The 19,374-nt window shown below is 41.4% G+C and overlaps 1 protein-coding gene across 2 annotated transcripts in view; it reads right to left on the bottom strand.

Moving 5' to 3' along the window:
* The window catches only part of rasa3 (RAS p21 protein activator 3), an 80,048-nt gene that overhangs the window by 24,799 nt on the left and 35,875 nt on the right, over positions 1 to 19,374 (bottom strand). For both annotated transcript variants that reach the window (XM_069179209.1, XM_069179208.1), the window contains exons 3-6: positions 19,256 to 19,359; positions 12,345 to 12,439; positions 8,243 to 8,319; positions 1,027 to 1,107 (exon numbers count right to left, since the gene is read on the bottom strand). In XM_069179209.1, the coding sequence (XP_069035310.1) occupies positions 1,027 to 1,107; positions 8,243 to 8,319; positions 12,345 to 12,439; positions 19,256 to 19,359 (357 nt within the window). The remainder of the gene's footprint in view (positions 1 to 1,026; positions 1,108 to 8,242; positions 8,320 to 12,344; positions 12,440 to 19,255; positions 19,360 to 19,374) is intronic.

Genomic DNA, 19,374 nt, shown 5'->3' on the forward strand with positions numbered 1-19,374 from the left:
AAACCCCAACTGGTGCTTTTGTTTTTTAAAGCGAGTCAGGTGGCCGACAGCTTGCTGTCGCAATCCAAGTCGCAGTGCTGGCTGGGGACCAATGGGAAATGTCATAAAAACCACGGCGATCTCAGGAGAACATGAGAAGAGGAGTGGCCTCGCACTGCCACTGCAAGCGATGCCGAGCAGCTGCCCTGAAATCCCACTGAGCCAAGTCTCTTGGCAGCACCTGCTAGCCAGTCCCACTTTACAGAGCATAACAGGGCGCGAAGCCTCCCGTTACCTCAAAAGCATGAGAAGATTCAAAGAACTAAGTAACCACAGGAGGCGAAACACCTCCGAAACACCAGCACCCGGTGGATTTGAAAAATAACAGCAAACTGAAAAGGCCAAACAGACACCCAGGAGCGAGCAGACTGACTCAGCGCTGCTGTTATTAGACTCGGGGGGGAACACTCTAACCAGAATGAGAAAGTATGAAAGCATTTGTTCAGTTTTACAGTACATGCTTATTTTGAACATGGAACAAGAACAAAAAAAAAGATTTCTTCCAAAGCAACTGAATGCACAATCCAAACCACAGAACCAAAACAGCAAGCTCTTCCAAGCAGCACTGGCAGACAAATGTGAAGCAAGCAGTTTCAAAACTACAGGATGAAGATCTCCCAAAAATTACAGGCTGAAGCTGTGTAAGGGGAAGAAAAGAAGCCATGTTTAACAACGGGGAAAAAAAAAGACGCCACTGTGTCATCCATTCTCCCAGGCATGAGGGGGTAAAGAACTGTCTGAATGTCAAATAAGGAAGGAATATCATTTTTTTAATCTCCTACTAGTCCAAGCTGAATAGCACGAGCAATCAGGCGCAGGCAAAGCAAAAAGCAATCTTCCTGACGGATGCGAATTGCTTTGTTTAACCCATGAATCAGGGCTAGGAAAGTCAAGGTACTGTATACTCCAAACCAGCCTTTTGCTGGTTAGGGCTAGGCAGGACTGATGCACACATTGGATTAAAGTCTGCATTTCTACTTGTCTTACCTTGATGGCCCCAACAAGGAAACAGTGGCATAAGGGTCACACTGACCATTGACGATGGGCAAGCCTTGGCACTCTAAGACACTGAAGAAAGAAACAAGAAAAGGAGTGAGTTCAGATGACAACAAACCAATACGTTCTTGAAGAGTGTCGGGAAGAAAAAACAGAAAGCAATGACCTTTCTACAGTTTTGCCCCAGAAATATAATCCTTTCACATCTCTTCTTTTGTGTCTACAAATCTACTTCCATGGCTACATTTCAAATGGTCAACGTCTGTCAAGGAGAAATGGACAGTGAATGTCGACATGATACTGTTGTGCAGGATTTGACGAAGACCTGCGATTTGGCACTTCCTCCTAGATTTAGGACAGCCTGCCCACAGGTCACAACTCCCAGAGGTTTTTTTGGTAACTGGTGTTTCTGCATTTGATATACTCTGGACTTGCTTTGCTGTGCAAGAAACCGCATAGTATTTTTAAAGGAAGTCATTTGCTCTTTTGCTATCCTGTACATATAGTATTACTAACTTTTGCTGATGATCATGACAATAAACTCTGATCTCTTTCACTATATCTGCAGGAAAGACTGGCAGGAAGGAATTCTTCATTCTAACAGTCCTCTTGACTGAAATTATTTGGGTCTCAGCAGACTTCTACATATTTGAAGTTATTCAACTAATATCTAAATTCAATTCCAAAGGCAACAGTCTTTGTTTACAACTTCTGGAGTTCACACAATAAAAAGGAGAAATTTAAATTCTTCTACAGGTCACTGTTTGTAATCCACTCCACATTATCAGATCACTGTACTCTGCCTCCTACATGCAGACTATCCTAATTAAAATAGCATTTGCCAAACCCTGCGCTTCACTTGAACTCTGAAACTCAGCTTGGTTTCCAGAGACTAATTACGGAGGATATATGCATGTCCAAGGGCTGGGATCCACTCCCCATTTCTGGTTCACTGGCCCTCTTCTGAACAAACTGGGTGGAAAAGGAGAGGGTTTAATACAACTGCTCTTGTTATTTTTTTGTTAGGAAAAGCAGAGTCTCTTTACAGAGGGTAGGAAAACGAGAATGCCATAATGTTCAAGTCATCTTTTTTCATTTACAAAACAGATTGAAAAGCTGTGGGTGTCTTTTATTAACCGAATTATACTGTGCCCGCGAAGCTTTGCTACAACCACAGAATGTAACCACAGGATCTGACACTCTGTAGTACTGACAAACTCCTCTCTCCTCCCAAATCTTATCTGGTTTGCTCGGGCTGCCAGTCTTTCCTGTTTACAGGTAACAGGAGGTATCTTTTACAGTATGTTACAGTATTTGTGTGGTGCAGAACACCATCTGTCTCTGTAATATTGCACTGTAAGCCGGGACAATTATGTTTTACACTATTACCCATTTACATTGCCACAAATAGTGATATATTATATATATATAAACTGCAATTATATAAACTGCAATTTAGGCTAACATTCAAATAATTTGGTAATGCAGTTAAAGAAACCTTCAGATGTGTCAATGTCAGAATGTACAGTAACATCTGATCAGCTTGTGAAACCTCCTCTCCCAGCAGCCCCTGTACTCTGACCCCATGACACTGTGAAGTTCAAGAATACGTGCCCCTCCTCTCCGCCAGCATATATCCAATGGTTCCAGCCTAACACGTCCCAAAATGGTATTAATGCCCCTGGGGTATTGTAGAACAGCTTAAAGACAAGCCAACTACAGATCCAACCACCAGCGTTCAAGCAGCTGTTGGTTCCAAGGCGGATCTCAGTGGTGAAAGGATGATGAAATGCACAATCTTTCGCCAAAAGCTGATATTTAACAAAGCTGCACTCCTGATCACATTCCTCTCTAGGTTTCAAACTCTCAACTAATAGCACACTGGTAAGATTTCACTGGTTCAGAATGCTCATTCTTGGTTCACCTGTCCCGTGTCAGGCAGAGGCTGCTGTGAACTCCACTGCTTATTGAGCTGGCAAGCCTCTCTTGACTTAAAATGACAAAAAATATCTTATCCATGCCCCATGCTGCCTCAGTCTGATTGTATAACACTGAAAAAGGAAATTAGCACAGAATGTGCAAGTCCAGTATGTGAGGTACAATATCAACCTGCCTTTCAGTTTTTTCTTTTACAGTTATTTTGTCTAAAACAAAGTGTGTCTGCACAAATGACAACAAATTGAAAAGCTAAGCGAAAACCTCAGTAGCTGATCTCTTCCGCAGACAGGAAATAGACAACACTCCATTGTTAATTATATAGCTTCCTGACAACATGCCAGGGATACATTCAAGTGTCCACAAAGTTACTTATGCTGCCATTTAAGAAACACCTCAAAATCCGAGGCTGTATTTCACATCAAAGTGGCCAACACGTAGGCCTATGAAATGTTCCACGCACAAAAGAATTTAAAACATAGCAAACCAGAATTGTATGGATTAATATCTTGTTTCAAGAACACGCCTGAAATGTACATCCAGACTTTCCAAAATTAGTAGGTTAGAGCACCCCAAATTGTTATTTTTAGCCAGCAAAAGACTGACATCTGAAATTAATCTGTGCATCTCAACAGTCTATAATCTTTGGGTATTCCCAAAGTATAATAGTGCCTCTGAGATCATACCAGAGTAAAGTAAAGGGTATGTACTGTCTATTTCAGGTTCTATGGTTTTTATTACATTTCTGTTCCTGCACTTAAGCAAAATAGATTTTCAAAAAGCAAAGCCCAGTTCTTTTTGCTCCTTACAAGGATATCAGGGATATTGTGGGTGATACTATTTCTGCTCGGGCTGCACCAGAGAGGGACTGAAAACCATTTGGAGATAATGTGTTAATTTCCTTTGCCTCTGCTCTGACGCAGAACCAAAGTCTCCGAGCCTTCTGGTTCAATGCAAACAGCCTCTTGTTTGATTGAACTATTTTGAGATAGACAGCAACTAATCCACTCCTCTCCTTGCCCTCTCCTGAATTGCCCTCTCTCAAGCATTTTAAAACAGTGTTAACGTAAAATGATTGAGATTTTTCCATTGAGGAATCAGCAAAGGCCAATTTGGCCAACTTTCTCCACTGTGAAGGCACGATGACGGGTCATTAGCACTCTGGTGAGGAAGGAAACATTCAGACCCGCTTTACATCCCCATATCAGTGTCCTTTCACAGCATTTACATGTCCCCCACTCCCACGCCACCCCTATAGACTTGCTTTGATAACAGATGCATGTTGGAGGCCCAGCTAATGTGCCATGTGGAGGTTAAATAAAGGTGGATAGTTTAGGAGTGCTTTAATGCCAGGGCTAATCCTTTGGAAGCTTCCTGTCCTTCCAGTCTATTTATATAACTAACTCCAGTTTAGCCTACAAGACTTATCAAATAAATAACATCCTGCAGGCTTCTATGGTCAGTGAGACTTCGTAACAACACCCACATTCAAAATGAATGAATGGATAAGTGAATGAACACACTGCTGTCTGGGATCATGGTGGGTTTGCAATATTATATTAATTTTACCTCAGAGTACCACAGAACATGAGGCACTGCAGTCCTATGCAGAGGTCATACTGTAACACTGGACTAAGCTGAAAGGTGTAAGGGAACCCGTAATGTCAGGAGCAGATCTGTCCACAGGAGGAAACCACCCATGAAAACAAGCAACCACATGTGTGTGCTGCTGACCTTGACCAGAGCGCTCCTGCAGAGAAAACTCAAAACCATTACACTGTCAGCACCTTCTACAAAAATCAGAACCCGGGCTGAACACAATCCACATATCGGTAAGCACTGTTACTGCTAAGTCAATCAGAGGGGGTGCTTTCTGAAAAGGGGTAGCTGCTTCTCAAACGGAGCATGCAACAAACCTATTTGATAGCCTGTGATGGGTTTTTTTTTATTTCCGTAAAAAAAGCTCCACTGCCTTTGTAACTGATGAAAAATAATCTGATTTCATGACAGTCAGTTGGGATTTCAGTAGCCATGCACTAATGTAGCAGCTAGCTCTCTGAACAATACCTAAGAGACAATATGTCCCAATGTGGCTGCTGAAAACCACAGAGTAAGAGACGAAGGAACAGTGTAAGCTGAATTTGGTTGGCAGATAATCTTAAGAAAACTTTCACCATCAAACCACTACAGAAAGAAAACTACTGCACATTTTAGGTTATTCATATACACTGTGCAGATGTGGTAAAACATTACGTTATTTGTGAATGGTGACCATCTTTTCTCTCCATCTCTCCCTCTCTCCCGCCGCAGTTGATAAGCCGATTACCCAGGCTGCCTTTCTGGTATTGCCCGGATGATGCAGATGAAGTCCCAGCATGCCCTGGGGCAGCGCAGGGGGGAGCTCCGGGCAGGTTACCGTGTGTCTTCATTGAGAGAAAGGCTGAGACTCATATAAACAGGATCAATTATAGCCCAGCAGGAAGCTGGCAGATCCCAGCTCTCGCAGTGTGACTCATCCCCAATCCCCCTGTGCTCTCCTCCCCTCACTCTAAGCTGCTCGTGCAGAGTGCAGAGACGCCACCGTGTTTACGAGACAGAAATTCAAACACAGAACATCTGGTGAATTCAAAGATGCATTCTTCCTAATGACCACGTAGGCCAGAGAATTTGATTCTAAAATAAAATATCCAGGAGTTTTATTTAACCTTTAAGGGTAAATTTCCCTCTATATGTTCTAAAGAATCTCCAGAAGTCTATATAAGTAGACTCCAAGAATGTTTGTTGTGAAATGGAGAAATGTGTGTTGCAGTCTGTACTTCCAAACCTCACCTACATAAAGAAAAAAACTTTGAATTTAGTCTGTAAGTGTTTTAGTTTAATAAATTCATTCACTCCCATACCTAGACTGGGCTCACGGTAAGTCTTGACTACACCAAGCAAATCAAAGTATGTCCAAACTGGACATACACTGCAGCTCTCAAAAAACAAAGTGTAGCAAGTTTTCTTACAAGGTGTTCTCTCAAGCTTTGTCGAAGAACAAAATGATAACCTTTGAAGCTTGCTCTAACACACAAAACAACAGCTGAAGCTAATAGAATCTCTAACCATGCATGACAAGGCCGGGTACACAGCACTAACCCTCTAAGTGCTAAACCATACCCAGGGGCAGGTAGTATACCTCGTGCAAAAAACACGATCACCCATTTGTTTAAACACAAAACCAATTATAATGCATTCTGTGAAACTTGTGAAACAGCAGGTGATCATGAGGTTATTTAACACAGGTTTCTAAAATTCTTGCTTCTGCTAATGGTTTCAATACTGCTCGAAAACACTCAACTCCGGAATAGAAGAAATATGACAGACTTTCATCCAAAAGGAACACTGTATTGTTAGTGTTTACAATACAGGTTATGCACTGAATGCCCACTGACACAGAACACATTGCAAAATTTCACACTTAACATTCATTTTAATTCTGACCAATGTAAAATTCATGCCCAGAAAATTGATAGGTAGGAGATCTCAAGCTCCTTTATCCCAAGGTTTTCTGGATAGCATGAATTATTTTTCATTCAAGCCTTTTTTTCCAAACCATGTTTTAAATATATACATATGAGTGAACTTCATGTAACCTTGAAAGAGAGTGCTCAGGCAGATTGGCTTTGAGCTGTGTGGCACTATGAGTCATTTCAGAAAAACACTGACTCACAGCTCACCCAAGGATATCTGACCATCAGAATGGCTGGGATCATTTCAGATTATTAAAAGGTCTCCCTTCAGGTTAATCAAATCTGTTACTGTTTCCTATGCAATGAAAAGAATACAATATTCAATTTTTCAACATTTGTATTTGTATTAAAGCTTGTTACGTGTTTACATTGTACGTTTTACTGTTTTCTTTTTATAAATATGCACAAACCTTATTACTAAAGACATGCTTGCAAAAAGGAATCTGCATTGGAATTTTTTCCCTCACAGTGGAGATTCTCCTGCAGGCAGACATGAAGATAAAGGTAGCAGAACCTCAGGACTGTCTTCAGTGGGAGTGTTATTTTCATTAGTTATACTGTGATATGTTTTAAGAGTATATGATGGATTGTCTTCTGGTTTGGCAAATTATACATCTGGTTTTCATTTATAGCTTTAAAAACCCAGCCATTTTTTTGCTTGCTTGCTGGAAGGAGGAAAAAAAAAACCCACGTTCCAGAATATTAATGAATGAATAAAGTGATTTATATCCCCCTGTGATTTTGCCATTGATTAAAAGCCTATTTCATTGATGAAGAAGAAAATTAAAACAATAACAAACTGACACAGAACAAATCTAGGTGACACGATCTACGCTGTGCTACCCTAATGTGGTTTGTGTCTGTGCCAGACTCTGTACGTTACCTGTTTGTAAAACATGTGCATTCAACGAGGTTCAAAACTTGAGTCTTTCTGGGAATGTACTTCAACCAGCAAAGTGTTGCTCCTGTTTCGCCTTTCTTCCTGCATATTCCAGTTTGTGCTCTGTATAATTCTCTCTCGCTTTTTTATGAGTTTGTTAACCACTGCGCTCAATATTTATTAACAGGGATCTGTGGCGAAGCACATTTAGCACCACTCAATGCTCTGGAGTGCTTGGAAAAAGCACGCATACTAAAGACTGCACAACACTTTACACTGTACATATGCACTCCACTTGTTCTCACTCAGTCTTGAATAGTCTCTTCACAAGCAATTCTGCTTAAGAGTTTAAGATCAGAGAATGCACCAGCCGAAAGAAAACAACTTCCCAAACAACAACATTTAGTGAAGTGTTTGTCAGGATGGTACTAAATAAAAGCATGCTTGAGTGTTTTCTGTATTTAATGATATCAGTACATAGCTAAACACAAAAGAAGCACTTGCCTGTTCAGTGCAAAACCAACACAGTTGCAAAGGCACATTTCTGCGTTCATAAACAAAGTTACTCTTCTGCACGTTCAGTATTTTAAACAGCTCACCCCACTGCTCTTTTTTACTGTTCCCTGAACAACGGAGCTGAGCATGATAAATTAGTACTAAAGTAATAACAGTGATCACAAGTAAGAATCTAATAGTGAGTAGGAGTGCTAAAACTTATGTCACTACATGTCAACTAACCTCTCTGAACCTGTCCTGTCTTTGACCACAGCCCAGTTCAGTTCTAGTCCGTTTATGGCCATAATCAGAAAGATACAGGGGCCTGGTGTGACCCCATGACAGGCGACAGGAGCGAGGGAAATGAAAAGCTTCACTGACTCACCGTGTTGCCAGCTTGTGGCATATGGCTCCGCTGTCTGTGATGACTTCGCTAAGACGCAGCTCCAGATGGACTTTTCCCTGTGAAGGAGGGAAACGGAGAGCATTTTTAGGCCAAGGCCGCAAATAACCTCACTGTTAGAGGCATTTCTCAGTGCGTTTGCTTTCATAATCGCTACAAAGCAGAATTCAGAATTCTAAATCCTGAAACACGTATTTAGAATTGAATCTCAACAATCTTTTGAAGGACTGTTTCTTTGAAATATTTAATTTTATGCTTCAGAATTTGTATTTTTAATACACTAAGCGGCAGGAAAATTTATTTCAGCATGATGTTACTTCAGAATGGCTACACAAAGATGTGTCATCATCAGATTTTGTGTGGTACTGGAGGTCTCAGGTCCATTCTCTCAGGTTCCCTGTACTGTAATGTAGGAAGAGATGCATCAATCTCAGGCTGTTCTACCACGCTGCTACAGTCAAGAGCAGCTCCTGATTCACAAGACAGGTCTTTAAATAACAGCAAGCTACACATTAAGTACCATATTACTCTTTTACAGATATACAGTACCATTCCTATACTTTTATTTGATTAACAAATTGTCCAATACATCATTCTTCTATTAAGTCTCGTGGTAGAGTAGAGGCTGATCAGTTTGTATAGCTGCATTGTGTGAAGCTTAAACTGCTCAAACTATGTAAGTTTTATTTGAGTCTGAAGTCTATCTCTAAACTATCTCCGTAACTAACTTTACATTCTGGAATGTGTTGAAAAGAGTAAAGTGTGCACACACAAGGACATAGGAAAAACGTGTCTGTACAGGTGTATAATCTGTCTCCTTCATTAACTGATTAAATGAGGATCTCGAGAACAAAATTTCAACAAAAAAGTACTGATTTCATTCTACATAATGCCTTACTGTTCTCAAAAATGAGAACTTGCAATCTTTCAGTTCCTTAGGAGATAATAATCTATATTGATGTCAAAAACCCAAACTGGACATAAAAATGAACTGAATTCTGCCAAGAAAAGGAGAAGTCTGTGGCTGTACTGAAGTGTTCCGGAACAGAATAGCAGCTTGGACGTCCCAGTGACTTCATCTCTATACAAAAAGTAAAGTTGTGATGTGAAAATAGTCAGTCGGAGGAATTCACAAACCCTTACAGCGCTCAGTTCTCTCAGTGTGGCAATATTCTGCCCCCTCCCTTTATTGGAAGCAGGAAGAAGCTTTTATCACTTGTTTCAATCTTTTGTTTCTTTCACATCCCCCTTTATAAAGAAGCATCTGTATGTTAGTAGCGCCTTCTTCCATTTCTGCTTTTGCTCTTGATATAGCAGATTCCCTCAAATAAGATCTGATGGAGTGTGCTGAGCTTTGGCTGAAAGATCTGAAAGGCTGAAAGATCTATGAGACAAAATAGAACTAAACAGGCCACTTAAACTGTGTGATGCTATAGGAAAGCCTCTTCGACAGTTCACCCCAAGTTGTTGTTAGAGCAGGATAATTAATACCCTTTCCAATTATTTTACAGAGGTCTATTTTAAAATAATGGTATAGCTGTTACCTATCACGTTTTAAGAGTTCTTTCCGACAGTGTTTCTCTGGTAGGTGCAAGCCTGTCTGAGTATTTGTGAAATTGTCACAACACAGATCTTGTGGGGTTTTTTTTTTCCGTTGCTTTAATGGCAGAGGAGATCTCTTGCAAAACAGTCTCTAGTCCTCCAGCCACCAGCTCTTCAGCTCTGCATTAACAAGAGCAGATGAGCGTTTACATTCATATCTATATGTGAAACTGGTGTTACACCCATACATTTCCTATGTGGTGTACAGAACTAATATCATCCTGGAAACAGAACTTCCTCAGTGTGTGTGGCTTCAAGAACTTCACACTGCCTCCTTTAGTTATTGACATCTACTGTGTTACTTCTAGCATCACCTCCAGCAATTTGAGCATGTATTCTTAAATACAGAGATGTTTTTTTCTACAACATTTGAAGATGTTTTTTTTTGTTTAGCACTTGTTTGCACTATTGTACTTTGTATTTTGGCCATCACTACCTTACAGAAAATGCACTGTTTCTTGGAATCTGTCCTGAGAAAAGCAACCAGATGCATTCTTGGACTTCAAGAAATGTCCTACACCGACAGGCTAAAAGCACTCAACCTTTTCAGTCTTGAACAGAGATGATTATTAGCGTCTATATAATACTGCACAGCTGCGTCACGATTCACAGTGGAAAAAAGGAGTCCTTCCAGAAAATCAACCCTTGGTATTATGGCTAAGAATGTAAGGTTTCAGTTCTCCTCTTGTCTTTCCAAAGTATCCTGAAAACACAGTAACTACTACATACTGAACAATAAATGAAACATAACTACATTTAGAAATGCATTCCTTAAGGAATGTTAAAAGGGTTAAAAGCCACTTTTTTCCCCCTTTCTGTTCATACACAGTCTCAAATTGAGAGGTACCAGAGCTGAGCTCCAGGGGACAAAATAAGCAAAAGCTGTAAATTGTAACCACATCCCGTCAAAGGAGATCACAACCGAGGCTTGATTCGGCCACACTACTGTTAAGGGCTAACCATGTGGCCCTCAGCACAAAAAAGGATGCAATTTTACAGTCACCTGATACTGTAATTGCATGTTACAGATTAGATAACCTCACGTTTTGCAATTGGTCAACAAATATCCTACTTGTTACTTATTGTTATGCACACATGTATGTATTTTGCTTCCTGTGACTGGGAATTTCCTGTGCTTCCACTGCGCTTATGTGCTTTGCACCTGCAAACAATTCTATTATGTAATATACAATATGTACGGCCACTGATGCTGGGTTAAAACACAGACTGAAAGGCTAAGGCACAAGGAATGGAAACAGGCTGAGCAATCCAGAGAGCTGCCACTTCAGATCAGTCATATTTTTCTGTGTTTTAGGTTTCGCTTAAAGAAAAAAAAGCAAAGTCATGCTTCCTTAAAAGAGAATATTGCATCACAATAAACTGTCCAAACAGATTGCTCTTGGACATCTGTCGGCCTCCTGTAAGTCCAGAACAGCAGCTTCACCACAGCCTGACAAGCATGAGCAACGCATAAGCATCATTTCAACAAAGCATGGGTACAGCAAGACTCTGAAAAACTCTATCAGAGATACGATTACACCAAACACCTAATATATTATAGTCCTAATTCCAAATTTCATTTACTAGTCTATTTGTCTGATGTTTTCAAACAAAGCAACTTACATTTCCATCACTGGGTACAACAGCAGTCTCTCACCTGGGATTTGTACCCACCGTTTGTAACCTTCCAGTTCTTATGAGTACAGAACCAGTCCACACCTCACCATTATCAGAATCACATCCACTTCCAGTTTCCACATGTTAAAGCATGCAACGGACATTTTTTGATGAAATGTTTTAGGTTTTGGCTAATTTAGGCAGAGCCACAGGAGCTGCAGGAGACTCAAGCCAATGATGATAACTATGCCTGGCTTCAGGGAAAGCTCCCCCACTGCAGATCATTGGGTATGAAACTCCCCAAGGTGTCATACTAATGCACCACTGGTACTGAGGTGCGTCCAAGCTGTTTTGCGCTGAACCTTTCTTTAAAAAAAAAAAATTGAAACTGTCAATGTGCATCGTCTACCTTTCGAATCTGTTAAGCACCAGCTCTGAGTCGGCTTGGTTCTCTTCTACATCTCCTGTACTGGCACAGGGCCCCCGAAATGAGCGATGGTTAGAGCCGTTTCACTCCCCCGACGCCAAGACCAGCTGGCTCACTCCACCCCATTCCACTGGCTGAGGGATCCCGGCCACAGCCGACGGGCGCCATGACCCAAGCCGAGGCTGAACCCGCCATGTCTCGAATCTGGTTCTAGGTCCGGCGGGAGAGGCCTGAGCTTCACTTTCCGAACCCAGGTCACTGACCTGCTCTCTAGAGGAGCGCCTGAACTACTGGAGTCACTGGGAACCCCCCCAAAACAGCATTCTTAAGACATGACTGTGGAGGGGCCAAGAACAAGTGGCACTCCGAGGAGGTGCTGGGCACAGCCTCATGCATCCCTCATGTATCTCTCAAACGTATACAAGCGAGTGGACCCACCTGCACTTCGGAGTCTGCGTCGACATGCTGGAGCTGGAACCAGGTGTCCCTTCCATGGTACTTCTGCAGGTCCTCCTTCATCACCGCCACCTTACCTGCAGGAAAAGTGTGCACAATGAATCATCTCATTCCAGTAGCCATGACTGGGGACGAGAAATGCATAAGAGGAAAAAAACAAACAAAGCCAAAGCCCTCTTCGAAGCATAGTCGTACACAGCTGGAGGCCCGAGATCTATCTTAATCACAGCGAAGCAAACAAAACCAAAGATGACTCAGTGTCACCAGATACTGTACAGGGCAATAAGCAGCACCAATTATGTAGTACTGATATGGTCCTATATCATTGCTTTTAGCAGAGACAATGACCCATCAGTTACCCAACAGTGCCTCGTTACACAATGAGCAAAGATTTCGACTAATTTAAGAAAAACCCAAGGCTTTGAAAAAAACACTGAATGTACTAGGCCTTCCCAGACCTATAATAAACCACAAAAACTGAAAGCCCAACAATCAACAATATTTAGCAGTGTGCTTAGGATCATTTTTTTTTAAAAAGGAACAGGCTGACCTATTGGTCTAATGGATTAAATGCAAACCCTGTGCCTCACAACCTTCTTTAATCTCTCCTCCCCATCTCTTTAACACAATCTTTTTGCACACTCCAATTCCCACCCCTCCGAAGATCTCTTCACTTTATTGGCACTCACAACACAGCCTCTAAAATTGCATTAACCTACCACACTACATGGAGCCCAGACCACTTGCTGTAATGTCAGTTAAGACAGAATTATCAGTTGTGACTCTCTTGGGCCATCTCTTCGTCACAGGAGACTGAAAGCTAATTTAATTAGCACTAGGACATTGCACATCAGCCCACACTATCCCGATATTACATTCGTGTCTTCCTCTCAGATCTCCGGGGAAGAGAATGGGGCTGTTCCTACCTGCGGAACTGTGCTGTGAGCTCAGATGAATTCTTTCAGCTTCTGCCTCATACAGAGGCCTGGGTGACAGAGACTTGAGCTTAACTTCCTTGTGATACAACAGTAAGGTCTCTCAGGAGTGAGTTTAAACAATACACATGAGATATACAGATAACCAGAGCAAAACAATTTGGAAAAACAAAACATTCTTTCAAACCTAACGATCAATTCTAAAGCCTTAATCTGAAAATCTGCATGTTATGAGAGACTATGATATTTCTATCATGTTAAATGCTGGAGTTTCCTTTTTAGGTTTTTGTATTACTCTCCTGGGTATAAAATGACAAAAGGTGTGACAAGTGATTCGTGATATTCAATACGTGTTTATGAGTTTGCCGAAACAAGGGCAATATTTGCCATTTTAAAAGGGAACAAATAACAGTTTTAACCTTTCAACCATGGAATTTGTTCAGAAAATTGCTTGACGACCCTGACCAGCACTGGGGGGAATGATGACCAGCGTCAGCCTTACTCTAGCATATCTACCACATCCTGGCAGAAGGAGTGACGCAGCTCTCAGGGAAAACCCTGCTCAGCACAATGGTCATTGCTCAGCAGCAGGATGAAGGTGTCCTCACGAACTCAGGACCAACCAAACCCTATCAGAACCTTTCAGATCTTGCTAGGTTGCAAGAGGAACACTGAAGTGCAGAACCCGGGTGGTTGGTGCTGGGTTAGTGCTTTCACCCTGCCCTCATGACACTGCAGAGGAAAACACAAAGCCCTTCAGATGCACAGTACTTGAAATCAAGGGTTCAAGGCGCTACCAAAAATGTTTCCTTTCTATGCATGAAGCCTTATGCTTCTCTAGCAAAACGGATCCAGGAAGAACTGCTGCTTAAGAAAATGAGGATCTCATTCTGAATTATTTTATCATCGATGACAAAGGCAACAGCAAGGTATCATGGAATCTTCCCCCCCACAAAAAAAAAAACAATGCTAAAAGGAAGATAACTTGCTTTAAAAGAAAAATTAAATCCACACAGAAGAGAACGTTTAGGCCTACACCGAGGTGCTAGTACAAATGCAGCCTTGTAGTTCTCAAGACCGAGAGAGCAATCCTAGTCAATTAAGTTGTACCTGGAGACCTTCAGGGTGCGTTCTTTCCGGTATATTTTCAGAATAAATTAAAGATTATATTCAATTGGAGATTAAATTGAACAGAGACTAACAGCCTCGGGAACGACAAAAAATGTTTCACTAAAATAGCGAATTTCTGTTGTGCTGGAAGGGGAAAAGTAATCAGTTACATTGGAGACATGTAATCACTTCAGTTCCATCTTTCTGGGGAGTTCGCAAAGGAAATCCTTGAATTCATTACTAAAGAGAGGAGGTCAACACTGTAGCAGATTCAGAAGAGGTGTCTTGAGGTATTCCATAATGAGTCTTCCTCTGGACCACAGTCCCAGCCCCACAAACCACTGTGGTTACGCAGTTAAACTAAGTTCTAACCTCAAAGAGCTCAAAGTGAAACAGGAGGGAGTGCTGGAGGAGGAGGTATTTGTCATGAAAGTGACACAGCATTGTAATTATGAAACCCAATCACTGCAAGTGTGCCATTCCCAGGCCACCCTCATATGCGCTTGAGGCTTTTCCACATTCAAAAGACAAAAGCCTGACGCAGGTATCCCACGGAGCTGGAGATGAGAGCTCAGAAAGACGGGTTATGAATTCGGACTCGAGTAAAGCTACGAAATATTACCCACACCTGGTAGCTTTGCTGCTGGCACAGTTCACAGCAGCCATTAAACATCCCAAACTCTACAACCAAATTCAGAGGTACTGCAATGCCCTATTATCAGGGAGCACCCACCACTCTTTCAACACCTTACAGCGAATTCAGAATGCAGCAGCTATTATTGTTACTAGGAGCAAAAAGTACGACCACATAACCCCCATACTTAGTTCTCTTCATTGGCTTTCTGTCAGGTAAAGGGCGGACCTCAAAATCCTTCTACTTGCTTACAAGACTCTCAGAGGTCAGGCACCTGTCTACCTAATGGAACTTATTAATGTTTACCATCCAAGTCGCCTGCTTAGATCACAGAATGCAGGTCTTCTTCATATTCCACGAATTGATAAAATAACAGCTGGCGTCAAAGCTTTTAGGGCCCCTAGCTTATGGAACAATCTCCCACCGCATATTCAGGATGCCGAGTCAATCTCAGTATTCAAATCCAGACTGAAGACATATTACTTCAGCCTAGCCTACTCACACCGTACATCATAGCCTGCTGTAACCATGGCTGCTGGTGCTGCTGTACATGCCACTGTGTGTCTCTGTGTTGGCCCACCAGGTAGATACTGTAAATCTGATCTGACCAAACTATCCTATTCTCCTCCCCACATGTCCAGATGGTGCCCGGGCTGGGCACCATCTGAGTTGGATGCTGCATCACTGCCATGGATCCAAGAGGGACATCGTGTACATAGCTATCGTTTAGGATGAATTTACTGGTCTACAGAGATCTGCATGAAGTACTAACACACAGAAGACATGATGGATGGATGGATTAATACTCTCATCATTTCCTTTTTTAAATTATATAATGTTAGCATATATAATTTATATAATGTTGGGCAACCAGTTGACCTTGGACCCCTAGAGGGTTTTTCTCTCCTTACTAAGGAGTTTTTGGTTCCTCTCCTCCGTTGTCTTCTGGTCTTTTGTTCTGTATTGACAAAATGTATCGTCAATTGTATTGTTAAGTGGCTTGGGGCAACCTTGTTGTGAAAGGCGCTATATACAAATAATTTGAATTGAATTGAGAGGTGAGAAAAAGAAAACCATGCTATGCCATGGTCCTGTTTTCCTCACATTACTTTCAAATGCAATTCAAGGCAAAAAACAACCCAAGTGTAACAGGGAAAAGGAGGTCTACTGTAAGAACATGAGTATTCCAAAGGAATGAAAAGGTACATCTCTACTTTGCTGTTTATATGTGCAATACCCCTAATTCATAAAGTAAATTAATAAAAAAAACAGAAATGCAATGTATTTTCAAATTTCTAATCCTTTATTTAACCCGTTCTGAGATCATCTGAGAACAACTCATTATTGACAATAACTACCCGAATTCCCATTTCATACTCCAGGACTTAATTTACTAATTGTCAGATTTTCAGTTTTTTTGAGACATGAGAACCCAAAGCTGGGTGGTGGGCATCAAAGTCTATATTCCACTTTGAATCCTAAAACAACACCAATCACCACTTTCTGGATATTTTGTGCAAGTGTGATATGGCCTGCTAACCTGAGCTCCAAAACACACAGCACCTACCTCTTTAGACAGCAGTGAATTCTGAACACCAACACTAAAGGCCATCTTAACACAACATGCAAAAAATATGGATTTAGAACTTGCACAAACTTTTACTATTGGTGCTTTAAATATGTTCTTTTGAGACGAAAACCATCTTCATCTCTTTTGACTGTCCTACACCTATACCAATCAGAGCATTGGGAAGCCATGCTGTCACAAGACCTAGCATATGTTTTCCTGGGAATTTTAGAGCTGGTGAAAGCCAAAAGCCCAACTGCGCAGACATTAGCTCCCATCACTTTATGTCAGTAATATCCGAGGACCACCAACAGGCGTGTACGAAGGCTACTTATCTGGCACATTGCTAGTGTACAAGCAAGTATTTCTACAAGTCTTTTGAAACAAACACACAGTATTCAAGTAAATAGCTGCGTCAGCATGCGTAGGCTGCAAAGGAACAAGTACAGGTTTATCCCATGCTGAAAAGAGAAGAAAAGAAACACAATGTTTCAGCTGTGGAGCCTTCTTCGGGTGAAACGTTGTGTTTCTTTTCTTCTCTTTTCAGCACGGACTAAACCTGTACTTGTTCCTTTGCAATGAACAATCACCACCTGAAGAGCAAGAAAGCAAGAGAGCACTGTTTAAGTTTTAATTTCAATGTAGTCACTACGTGAACTTCAAACGACAGATTTTGAAGAAGCAACAGTGGAGGAGTCTGAAAGATTGCCACAATTATAAACACCTGGTGTATGCCAACGTTCTCCGGTTGAATAATACTACATGCTGCTTACACCTCACTGAATACAATACATTACATATAACGCGCTCCACTCAAAAAGGCAGAGGGAACTTTAGCTCTTGGTATCCAAATGCTCATGGAGGAAATGCAGCCCTTGATCTCCAACAGAGATGTCAGCCCACACAGCCCCCTTATGACTGTGCACTAATGTCCCATATCACCACAGTCCTCTGTGTTGCTGAATTATGGCAGACCATATTTAATTATCAACTCAGAGCGGCCAGGCAGTACTTATCTCGCAGCCCTGCATTTCCTCATTAGCATCCCAGTGAATGACATTTAAACAAGGGGCACTGAGGGAAAGTAAAGTTGTTCTCCGGTCTGTAATGTGGGAAAATAAAAACTTTTATTTCCCGAATGATGCAGAAAGCCTCAACCACAGGTTCCAACTTAAAAGAAACCGGATGGCAGGATTCCATCTAGAAGAATTTAAAAAAAACACCAAAATGACAAAGTTTCTAATTCACCTGTATCAGGTTTAATATCTTTGAAATATAGTGGGTTGAAATTCGAATTCGGTCTGTGCCCTTACCTGTCAGGAGACATTGTGACATTTCTCCTTAGTGCCACTCTACTTGAACATTCCCAAAAAATTAAATTCAGCAGCACTCGTTACACAACACAAATGGATGTGTGAATCTTTCCAGTTACATGCAGGATTTTTTTTTAAACAACTGGAATTAATTTAACAGTTTCGACAAAAAAAAAAAATTGCTTGCCTCAGTCCTGATAACCACAATGCTTCACATTGTTACAGACTGACATGTTTTGCCGATAGACGTGCAGCAGGCTGAGCTTGAGTGCCAGTGGAACAGTTTTGCAACCAGTCCCTTGCTTTAATGATGCAATCGTTACACATTACTAATCTGCAAGCACAACGCCATATTCATTTCTTTTTTTCTTGTTTCCATGCCAAATCCCAGACGGAAACATTCTCGCTGCTCAGTTTTGATCTCCCCCCAACAGCAGCAGAGGTTCCACCTCTTCAACAAGACTCTTAAGAGCACAGCTGTGAATATTTTGGAGATGACATGGCCATGTTCTCTGTACTTCTTCAACGCCGCGACAGGGAGCTCCACGCTTCTGCTCAGACTCTCTTTCTTGCAGTGTGATTCAAAACTATTTTTACTTCTTTAACCAAGATCCTGCCCCCTGTGAACACAGATTTTAAAATTCCACTCCAGCTTTAAGAACAATCCCAGTTTTGTTCGTGTTTGTTTTAACAAACTGAGTTAAGCTGGGATCCTTCCAAAGAACTAGAGTGGTGCACATGGACAGCTCAGCAAAGATAAATATATTCTACGATAATTCAAGAGGTGAAAAGAGGTGGATCCTGTCCAGCATGAATGTTCAGCAAAAGCATCTTCCACACCTCTTTTGAAGGCAAAATGGAAGTAAACACATCATCCAGCAGAAATCAAGAATTCTGGCTGCAAAATGTACGCAACCAACAGAGCTTTCCAGGGAAACTGGTCACGCTGGGGGAAAATACATGCAAATCAGAAACGCTCAAAAGAGGAAAAGATCACAATCTACTCCTGAGGACACTTTGTGATGCTGAGATCAATAAGGTCAGGAAACATTTGTTAAGTGAAAAACTGGAACTGGCTGGTAGGTGAAGGTCATAACAAAGAAACATTTTGTTTGAGTTTAGCAAGGAAAAACCTTTTGAAACAAGAGGCTGTTCTCAAGCTTGCTTATTCAGAAATTTGCTACACAGAAATATGTACTGCACAGTTAAGAAAAATCACAGCCTTCCACAGATGAATTAGGTTCACTCTGGACGCAGGGATTAAATGAATCAAACACAAGACACAGACTTCTAGAGGTATTACTGTAAGTCAAGCAGAGTTGGTCCTATCTTACCGATAATGGATTCCCTTCGGAAGACGTCTCTATCGAAGATATAGAAGGACAGGTGGCGGAAACTCCTGGGGATTTCACAGTAAAAGTCTTCTCCATAAAATGGGCTGCAGGAGATGACA

Source organism: Lepisosteus oculatus, chromosome 15, assembly GCF_040954835.1.
Source record: "Lepisosteus oculatus isolate fLepOcu1 chromosome 15, fLepOcu1.hap2, whole genome shotgun sequence".
Lineage (NCBI taxonomy): Eukaryota > Metazoa > Chordata > Actinopteri > Semionotiformes > Lepisosteidae > Lepisosteus > Lepisosteus oculatus.